Here is a 10,000-nt window from a genome sequence, read left to right as displayed (position 1 = left end):
TTTGTTTAAAGCTATGTTTTTTAAGTGGTTTGAGAGAAAATAATGTGTTCTTGGAGAGAGAGAGAGAGAGAGAGAGAGAGAGAGAGAGAGAGAGAGAGAGAGAGTGTTGTTTGTTTGTTTGTTTGTTTGTTTGTTTCATAAATGATCACCACCACCACCACAACTATCACTACTACTACTACTACCACCACCACCACCACCACCACCACCACCACCACCACCACCACCACCACTACAGCAACCATCTATACCCCATACAGGAACTCAGCAAACAGATTGATGAATACACGTCAGCTTACGAACCAGAGGACCAATTGGAGTGGTCGCTGGTGCTGGCGGAAATCAAGTCGTTTATTGATGCTGACAACACAATAAATGTTCTTGATATGGATTCAAACAACATTGTGCTGTCTCATAGGTGGGTCTTGCGGGTGTTTTTGGGGTGATTTTGAGGGATTTGGGTGGTTTTTTGGGTGTTTTTGGTGTGTTTTTGGGTGTTTTTGGGTATTTTTGGGCATTTTTGGGTCTTGGGGGTGTTTTGGGGTGTTTTTGAGGGATTTGGGTGTTTTTTTGGGTGTTTTTGGTGTGTTTTGGGGTATTTTGGGGTGTTTTTGGACATTTTTGGGTGTTTTTAGGTGTTTTTGAGTGTGTTTGGGGTGTTTTTGGGTTGTTTTTGAGTTTTTGAGTATTTTTGGGGTGTTTTTTGGATATTTTGGGTGTTTTTGGATATTTTGGGGTATTTTTGGGCATTTTTGGGTGTTTTTGGGCTGTTTTTAGGTGTTTTTGAGTGTTTGGGGTGTTTTTGGGTTGTTTGAGTGTTTTTGTGAGTATTTTTGGGGTGTTTTTGGTGTGTTTTTGGGTGTTTTGGGTTATTTTGGTGTGTTTTTGGGCATTTTTGGGTGTTTTTTGGGTGTTTTTAGGTGTTTTTGAGTGTGTTTGGGGTGTTTTTGGGTTGTTTTGGTGTGTTTTTGAGTGTTTTTGGTGTGTTTTGGGTGTTTTTTTCAATTTTTTTCCTATTTTTTTGTGCTTTTTTGTGTTTGTGTAATAATATTAATAATAATATTAATGATGATGATAATGATAATAATAATAATAGTGTGTTTATATATTGCTAGATTTAATATTTCTTTTTTCCTCCTCCTCCTCCTCCTCCTCCTCCTCCTCCTCCTCCTCCTCCTCCTCCTCCTCCTCCTCCTCCGCAGGTTGAGCACCCACAACACCCCCCCAGTGGAGAAAACTTCCACTATGAGCCTAACTTTGCAGGAAATTTTAATTGTAGGAAACTGCAATGACCAGGTTAGTAGTAGTAGTAGTAGTAGTAGTAGTAGTAGTAGTAGTAGTAGAAGTAGTAGTAGTATTAGAATTCATAAATTGTCTTGCTTCACTTACACACACAAACTCTCTCTCTCTCTCTCTCTCTCTCTCTCTCTCTCTAACACACACACACACACAGCTACCCACGCCATCCCCCAACCCCCTCCTCCCCTCTCCCTCTCTCTCACACCTCTCCCTCTCTCCCACAGGTCAAATTCAGCGAACTGACCATCGACATGTTCAGAATGCTGCAGACCCTTGAGAGGGAGCCGCAAGAAGACATGACGCAGATTTACGACACCTCTCCTGCCCCAGCCAAGACGCCCTTTGTGAGTGTCGGGGGTGGAGGGGGTGCGGGGGGGTCTCTAGGGGCTGGCCTGCGAGTTTTGGGGTCCTCGGATGTGTGAGAGTGGAGATATGGTGCGTTTTGTGGGGGTATGTGTGTTTTTGCGGGTTTTGGGTAGTTTGAGGATGTTTGGGGGTGTGACGGGGTTCAGGGGGGTGTGGGGGTGTTTGGCTAGTGTGTGTGTGTATGTGTGTGTGTATGAAGGAGCAAGAGAGAGAGAGAGAGAGAGAGAGAGAGAGAGAGAGAGAGAGAGAGAGAGAGAGAGAGAGAGAGATGAAAAACAAAACCCAATTTAATCAAACATTCCTTTTTCTTTCCCTCTCTCTCCCTCTCTCTCGCTCTCTCCCTCCAAGCAGAACGGTGAAGCAGTCCCCACCACCACCACCACCAGCAACAACACCACCACCACCACGACCACCACCACCACCACCGCTCCTGGAGGCCCTCGGACGATGAAGAGAGAGAACCCACACAAATATTTGCTCTACAAACCAACGTTCTCGCAGTTAATGGTGTTCTTGGCCTCTGGATTCAAGGAACTTCCTGCAAACGGGGCGATGTTGCTCTACATATCTGCGGACGGGGCCTACACATCCGCCAAGCACCCGCAGGACCGTAAGTCTCGGGTGTGGGCGGTTGTAGGGGTGCTTTTGGGGTGTTTGGGAGGAGAAACGATATTTTTTTTTGTGTTTTGGGGCATTTTTTGGGTGTGTTTGGGGTGTTTAAGGGAATAGAAACTATTTTGAGTGTTTTTATAGGTTTTATAAGTGTTTTTATAGGTTTTTTTAAGTGTTTTTTGGGTGTTTTTGGGGTGTTTAAGGGAGTAGAGTGTATTTTCATGTTTTTTTAAGGTTTTTCAGTGTTTAAAGGGTGTTTTGGGTGTTTAAGAGAGTAGAATCTAAATTTTGGATGTTTTTTAAGGTTTTTCAGTGTTTTTAAGGGTGTTTTGGGTGTTTAAGGGAGTAGAATCTTTATTTTAGGTGTTTTTTGGGGGTTTATAAGTGTTTTTAAGGGTGTTTCGGGTATTTTTGGGGGTTTTGGGTGTTTAAGGCAGTAGAATGTAACCTAATTAAACTTAACCTAAACTAACTTAACCTAACCTAACTTAACCTAACCTAACCTAACTTAACCTAACCTAACTTAACTTAACCTAACCTAACCTAACTTATCTTAACCTAACCTAACCTAACTTAACCTAACCTAACTTAACCTAACCTAACCTAACCTAACCTAACCAAACTAACCTAACCTAACCTAACCTAACTTAACCAAACCTAACCTAACCTAACCTAACCTAACCTAACCTAACCAAACTAACCTAACCTAACCTAACCTAACCTAACTTAACCTAACCTAACCTAACTTAACCTAACCTAACCTAACCTAACCTAACCTAACTTATCTTAACCTAACCTAACCTAACCTAACCTAACTTAATCTAACCTAACCTAACCTAACCTAACCTAACCTAACCTAACCTAAACTAACTTAACCTAACCTAACCTAACTTAACCTAACCTAACTTAACCTAACCTAACTTAACCTTACCTAACTTAACCTAACCTAACCTAACCTAACCTAACTTAACCTAACCTAACTTATCTTAACCTAACCTAACCTAACCTAACTTAACCTAACCTAACTTAACCTAACCTAACCTATCTTAACCTAACCTAACCTAACCTAACCTAACCTAACATAACCTATCTTAACCTAACCTAACCTAACCTAACCTAACCTAACCTAACCTAACTTAACCTAACCTAACCTAACCTAACCTAACCTAACCTAACCTAACCTAACCTAACTTAACCTAACCTAACCTAACCTAACCTAACTTAACCTAACCTAACCTAACTTAACCTAACCTAACCTAACCTAACCTAACCTAACCTATCTTAACCTAACCTAACTTAACCTAACCTAACCTAACCTAACCTAACCTAACTTATCTTAACCTAACCTAACCTAACCTAACTTAACCTAACCTAACTTAACCTAACCTAACCTAACCTAACTTAACCTAACCTAACCTAACCTAACCTAACTTAACCTAACCTAACTTAACCTAACCTAACCTAACCTAACTTAACTTAACCTAACCTAACTTAACCTAACCTAACCTAACCTAACCTAACCTAACTTAACCTAACCTAACCTAACCTAACTTAACCTAACCTAACCTAACCTAACCTAACTTATCTTAACTTAACCTAACTTAACCTAACCTAACCTAACCTAACCTAACCTATCTTAACCTAACCTAACCTAACCTAACTTAACCTAACCTAACCTATCTTAACCTAACCTAACCTGACCTAACCCCCACAGCTGGATACGATTTCGGAGGGGTGGTGACAAACAGCAAACGAGACACAGAACACAACACCAGCGGGGGCAAGAGAGCGCTACAGTTGAAGGACATGCATTGCTTCTACCCGGGGGACCTCTACGCATTCACCCGGAAACCGCTGTTCATCGTGGTCGACTCGGAGAATTCTGTTGTGTTCGGAAACATGCCCCACTTCTTCGGACAGCCCCTGGTGGTGCTCATGTCACCCCAGGATGTCCCGTCACAGTTCCAGGGTGAGGATTGCGGGTGTCTGGGGGAGTTCAGGGTGATTTTTTGGTGTTTTTGGGGTGTTTGGGTTATTTAAGGGTGTTTTGGGGTGTTTTGGTTAGTTAAGGGTGTTTTTGAGGGTGTTTGGTTTAGTTAAGGGTGTTTTGGGGTGTATTTTGGTGTTTTTAGGATGTTTGGGTTAGTTAAGGGTGTTTTGGGGTCTTTTTCAGGGTGTTTGGGTTAGTTAAGGATGTTTTGGGGTGTTTTTGAGGGTGTTTGAGTTAGATAAGGGTGTTTTGGGATGTTTTTGAGGGTGTTTAGGGATGTTTGGGTTAGTTAAGGGTGTTTTTGAGGGTGTGTAGAGGTGTTTGGGTTAGTTAAAGGTGTTTTTTGGGTGTATTTTGGTGTTTTATGGTGTGTTTAGGTTAGTTAAGGGTGTTTTGGGATGTTTTTGAGGATGTTTAGGGATGTTTGGGTTAGTTAAGGGTGTTTTGAGGTGTTTTTGAGGGTGTTTGGGTTAGTTAAAGGTGTTTTGGGGTGTATTTTGGTGTTTTATGGTGTATTTGGGTCAGTTAAGGGTGTTTTGGGGTGTTTTTGAGGGTGTGTGGAGATGTTTGGGTTAGTTAAGGGTGTTTTGGGGTGTTTGGATTAGTTAAGGGTGTTTTTGGGGTGTATTTTGGTGTTTTATGGATGTTAGGTGTTCAGCCCCTCTCTCTCTCTCTCTCTCTCTCTCTCTCTCTCTCTCTCTCTCTCTCTCTCTCTCTCTCTCTCTCTCTCTCTCTCTCTCTCTCTCTCTCTCTCTCTCTCTCTCTCTCTCTCTCTCCTTGTCAGCCTCTCTCACTTTCTAACCCCCTGACTCTCTCTCACACTCTCCCCTTGTCAGCCTCTCTCTCTCTCTTTGACCCTCTCTCTCATCCCCTTACTCTCTCACACTCTCCCCCTGTCAGCCTCTCTCTCTCTGACCCTCTCTCTCACCCCCTCACTCTCTCACACTCTCTCTCCCCCTGTCAGCCTCTCACTCTCTAACCCTCTCTTTCACCCCCTTACTCTCTCACACTCTCCCCCTGTCAGCCTCTCTCTCTCTGACCCTCTCTCTCACTCTCTCTCACACTCTCTCTCTCTCCCCCAGACCAGCACCACCGCGGTAACCTGTTCACCTTGTTCCTACACTCCCCTCTGATGGGCCTCTGTCTCGTGAGTTCGCTGTGTGACATTCCTATGGCATTGTGGGAGAAGTGCCAGGCCCTCGTCGACAGGTTCTCAGCTGAGGCATCCAGGCTGGTGGCACGCAGCAGGAGTGTGGGTACGTGTTTGGGGTGCTTTTGGTGTTTTTTGTGTGTTTTTGGAGTGTTTTTTGGGGTTTTTGGGTGTTTTGGAGCGATTTTTTGGTTTTTGGGTGCTTTTTGTTTTTTTTTTGGGTGTTTTTGGTGTTTTTGGGTGGTTTTTGGGTGTTTTTGGGTTTTTTGGGTGTTTTTGGAGTGTTTTTTGGGGTTTTTGGGTGTTTTTGGAGTGTTTTTTGGGGTTTTTGGGTGTTTTGGAGCGATTTTTTGGTTTTTGGGTGCTTTTTTTTTTTTTTTGGGTGTTTTTGGTGTTTTTGGGTGGTTTTTGGGTTTTTTTGGGTGTTTTTGGTGTTTTTTGGGTGGTTTTGGGGTATTTTTTGTTGTTTTGGGGTGTTTTTGGGTGTGTTTGGATGTTTCTGGGGTGTTTTGGGGTGTGTTGGGGTGTTTTTGTGGAGAATAAGTGAATTTTTTATTTATTTATTTTTATTTATGATTTTTTAATTTTATTTATTTATTTGTATATTTTATTTATTTATTTTTTTCCAATCCTAACCTAACTAACCTAACCTCTCTCTCTCTCTCTCTCTCTCTCTCTCTCTCTCTCTCTCTCTCTCTCTCTCTCTCTCTCTCTCTCTCTCTCTCTCTCTCTCTCTCTCTCTCTCTCTCTCTCTCTCTCTCTCTCTCTCTCTCTCTCCCCCAGATCCCTCCTTCCTTCAATTTTTTGGCGACGACTTCCTGCGGCTTCTAATTCTGCGCTACATATTCTGTTCCACCGTTTTAAGAGCCCACCGTGTTTTCAAGGTACATCTGTGTGTGTGTGTGTGTGTGTGTGTGTGTGTGTGTGTGTGTGTGTGTGTGTGTGTGTCCTCATATACTCAGTTTCAGTGTGTCTTTAATACTATAACCTAACCTAACCTAGTGTTTATGTGTGTGTGTGTGTGTGTGTGTGTGTGTGTGTGTGTGTGTGTGTGTGTGTGCATGACCTATGACCTACCGCATGTCCCCAGGGTCGCCAGTTCTACCCCCGCACACACCCAGCTCTCCCGGAAGCAGAGGTACTGGACCACCCCTCCCTGTACGGCCTCGTCCTTGACCTGGCCGCCGCGCTGGACGTGACCCACCTCTTCTACGACTCCCGCGACCTCCAATGACCCCACCCCTCCGCCTGCTGACCTTCCCGGGGGGCGGGGGGCTGGCTTTCATAGGAGAGGTCAACCGGATATCGTCTTGGCTGGGGTCATTTCTGGTAAGTCAGTCTCAGAGTCGGGTGGTGACCTATGCCGCTGCGGATGCGCGTGTGGGGGCGTCCGGCGGCTACCTGGCCAGACAGACGCGCTACCTGGCCACGCACGCTGCGGCGGCGGCGGCGGCCACGGGACAGACTGGCCAGGGAGGTCAATCTGGCCCAGTACCATCCACATCTCGAGCCTCAGATAGCCGCGCCTTCTCCTCCTCTTCGTCAAATTCCTCCTCCTCCTCCTCGCATCTCTCGGCCCTGAGGTACCTAAGGGGTGGAGGGGGAAGCCCACTCCCTCCCCCTCCCCCACCCCCCGCAGCACCCCCCAGAGCAGGAAGGGGAGGAGGAAGGGGGCTCTAACCTAACCTGGAGTCCCCTGCCCAAACGTAATGAAAAAATAAAGGTCACTGAGAAACTGTGTGTGGCGCTGCTCTGTGGGGGCAGGGAGGGGGCAGAGGTGGCCGAAGGGGACAAGGGGGCGTCGGAGAACCCCACCCAACCCCGGCCGGTCACCCCGAACCCCCCACAACCCAGCAATTCAACCCCAAAACTGCCCCCAGTCCGCAAGAAATGGCCATATCGGACCTTGGCAATCGAACAACCTCCTCCATCTCCCTCGCTCTCCCCACCTCTCTCCCCGACCCCACACCTCCTCCGCCCCTGCACCAACCCCCGGGACACCCCCACGCATCACCCCAACCCCCCACACCCCCTCCTGCCCCCTGCCCCAGCCAGAGATTTGACTCTAGATTCACTGCACGATCTTGAGTGGCTGTCGCAAATGGAACCAAATGACCAAGTGGTTTTAGAAGTTCATGTTATTTGGTCAATTCTCTCCCTAATGGTGGTTCTGCTGGCCTGCTACAGTCTCCACCACCACCCCCCTCACTGGCTAAATGGGGGAGGGGTGGGGGGTCTGGGAGGGGCAGGGCAGCTGTCTGTGTGTGTGTCTGTGTGTTTTTTAATTTTTTGGTTTGTCGACTGTTTGCTTTTGTCTTCCTCGCTATGATGTTTCTCTCTCTCTCTCTCTCTCTCTCTCTCTCTCTCTCTCTCTCTCTCTCTCTCTCTCTCTCTCTCTCTCTCTCTCTCTCTCTCTCTCTCTCTCTCTCTCTCTCTCTCTCTCTCTCTCTCTCTCTCTCTCTCTTTCCTTATTTTCTTCACAAATCAAAAAAATTATGATTATTTGTTTTAGTATGAGAGAGAGAGAGAGAGAGAGAGAGAGAGAGAGGTGCTATTATGAGAGGGAGAGAGAGAGAGAGAGAGAGAGAGAGAGAGAGAGACTTTATACAATATCTTTATTCTCTGTATGTACGTATGTATGTATGTACGTACGTATGTATGTATGTATGTATGTATGTATGTATCCTTACACACACACACACACACACACACACAAACACACAGATACACTCCATAACTGTGTGTGTGTGTGTGTGTGTGTGTGTGTGTGTGTGTGTGTGTGTGTGTGTGTGTACATAGTTCGGTGTGTGCGTTTGACGTCCACACAGTCTCCTCCATGTACGTTTACAAAAATTTGACTTTTTCTCTCATTCAAAACCTACACACCAAAAAAATAAATAAAAATAAGAATAAAAATAATAATTAAATAAATGAATGAGTGTTTGCATGTATAATAAGAATATGAATTAGAAAATAATGATAAATAAATAAATAATGATGATTTATTTATTTATTTATTTATTTATTTATTTATTTATTTATTTATTTATTTTGCAGTATTGTATGTTTAAAAAAGATTATATTCATTTTTTTTTGTTCATTTTCTTTAATTGTGGATGCAAAAAAAAATTATTAAGATTTTTCACAATTTATTCAGTTAAAAAAAAGATATATTTATTTATTTATTTTGTTTGTTTATTTGTTTATTTATTTATTTATTTATTAAGATTCACAATTTGTCATTCAGTTTAAAAAGATGTATTTATTATTTTTATTTTATTTATTTATTTATTTATTTATTTTATTTATGAATGAAAAAATAAGATTAAAAATATGTATTCAATTTTTTATTTAATTTTGTTTTATTTAATTCATTTACTCATTTATTTATTTATTTATTTATTTATTTATTTGCAGTTTTCTTTATTTCTCTCTTTAATAATAACTTACATTCCATTTTTATTCAGTATCTCTCTCTCTCTCTCTCTCTCTCTCTCTCTCTCTCTCTCTCTCTCTCTCTCTCTCTCTCTCTCTCTCTCTCTCTCTCTCTCTCTCTCTCTCTCTCTCTCTCTCTCTCTCTCCTTTATTTCTTTATTTATTTTCCAGCAACAAATTATTCATAGGTGTAAATTTTCCTTAAACTTAAAGAAAAAACAAATTAATTAAATCTTGTATATTGTATGTATGTATGTATATATGTGTGTACATGTGTGTGTGTGTGTGTGTGTGTGTGTGTGTGTGTGTGTGTGTGTGTGTGTGTGTGTGTGTGTGTGTGTGTGTGTGTGTGTGTGTGTCCTCACCACTGCCTTCCATTTTCCTTATTAAGTGTCTAGAACATATTAGGAGAGAGAGAGAGAGAGAGAGAGAGAGAGAGAGAGAGAGAGAGAGAGAGAGAGAGAGAGAGAGAGAGAGAACGTCTTTTTTGCTCATAAACATCTAAGTCAATATTTTTAATTTTAAGGAAAAAATAATGTACTTTTATTTATTGATTGATTGAGAGAGAGAGAGAGAGAGAGAGAGAGAGAGAGAGAGAGAGAGAGAGAGAGAGAGAACGTCTTTTTTGCTCATAAACATCTAAGTCAATATTTTTAATTTTAAGGAAAAAATAATGTACTTTTATTTATTGATTGATTGAGAGAGAGAGAGAGAGAGAGAGAGAGAGAGAGATTTAACATTTTTGCTCATAAAATCTAAGTCATTTTTCTCATTTAATTCTTATTTTTAGTTCATAGTTCTTATTTTTTCTTACATTACCAAAAAGTATTTATTTGTCTATTTATTTATTTGTTTGTTTGTTTGTTTGTTTGTTTGTTTGTTTGTTTGTTTTGTTTGTTTGTTTGTTTGTGTATATCATCAACATTCCTAACTGAATCTCCCTAACTCAATTTCCTAACTTAGCAAACCCAACAAACACTAATATATTTTTTTCCTTACATAATCTAACTTACTTTTAAAATCCTAACAATTTTTTTCCTTAATAAAACCCTAACCTAACCTCTTAACTTAATTTCAAAAGGCTAATATAATTTTTCCTTAATAAAACCTTAACTTAACGTAATTTTAAAGGCCTAATTTCTCCTAAC

The 10,000-nt window shown here is 42.1% G+C and overlaps 1 protein-coding gene and 1 long non-coding RNA gene across 3 annotated transcripts in view; one reads left to right on the top strand and one right to left on the bottom strand.

Annotated features, from left to right (window-relative positions):
- The window catches only part of LOC135096210 (uncharacterized), a 5,354-nt gene extending 2,212 nt beyond the window's left edge, over window positions 1-3,142 (bottom strand). Inside the window, exon 1 of the long non-coding RNA XR_010264636.1 lies at window positions 2,965-3,142. This is a non-coding gene — a long non-coding RNA (uncharacterized LOC135096210). The remainder of the gene's footprint in view (window positions 1-2,964) is intronic.
- Window positions 1-10,000, top strand: part of LOC135096183 (protein SCAI-like) — a 16,947-nt gene that overhangs the window by 5,530 nt on the left and 1,417 nt on the right. For both annotated transcript variants that reach the window (XM_063997526.1, XM_063997528.1), the window contains 8 exons: window positions 261-418; window positions 1,203-1,296; window positions 1,524-1,643; window positions 2,017-2,275; window positions 3,992-4,246; window positions 5,350-5,523; window positions 6,201-6,301; window positions 6,508-10,000. The exon at window positions 6,508-10,000 is cut by the window's right edge and continues 1,417 nt beyond it. In XM_063997526.1, coding sequence (XP_063853596.1) covers window positions 261-418; window positions 1,203-1,296; window positions 1,524-1,643; window positions 2,017-2,275; window positions 3,992-4,246; window positions 5,350-5,523; window positions 6,201-6,301; window positions 6,508-6,651 — 1,305 coding nt within the window. In that variant the 3' untranslated portion in view covers window positions 6,652-10,000. The remainder of the gene's footprint in view (window positions 1-260; window positions 419-1,202; window positions 1,297-1,523; window positions 1,644-2,016; window positions 2,276-3,991; window positions 4,247-5,349; window positions 5,524-6,200; window positions 6,302-6,507) is intronic.

This window comes from Scylla paramamosain, unplaced genomic scaffold (assembly GCF_035594125.1).
Source record: "Scylla paramamosain isolate STU-SP2022 unplaced genomic scaffold, ASM3559412v1 Contig3, whole genome shotgun sequence".
NCBI classification, from domain to species: Eukaryota; Metazoa; Arthropoda; class Malacostraca; order Decapoda; family Portunidae; genus Scylla; species Scylla paramamosain.
Note: the sequence above shows the minus strand (reverse complement) of the source record. Positions and strands in the feature narration are given on the sequence as shown.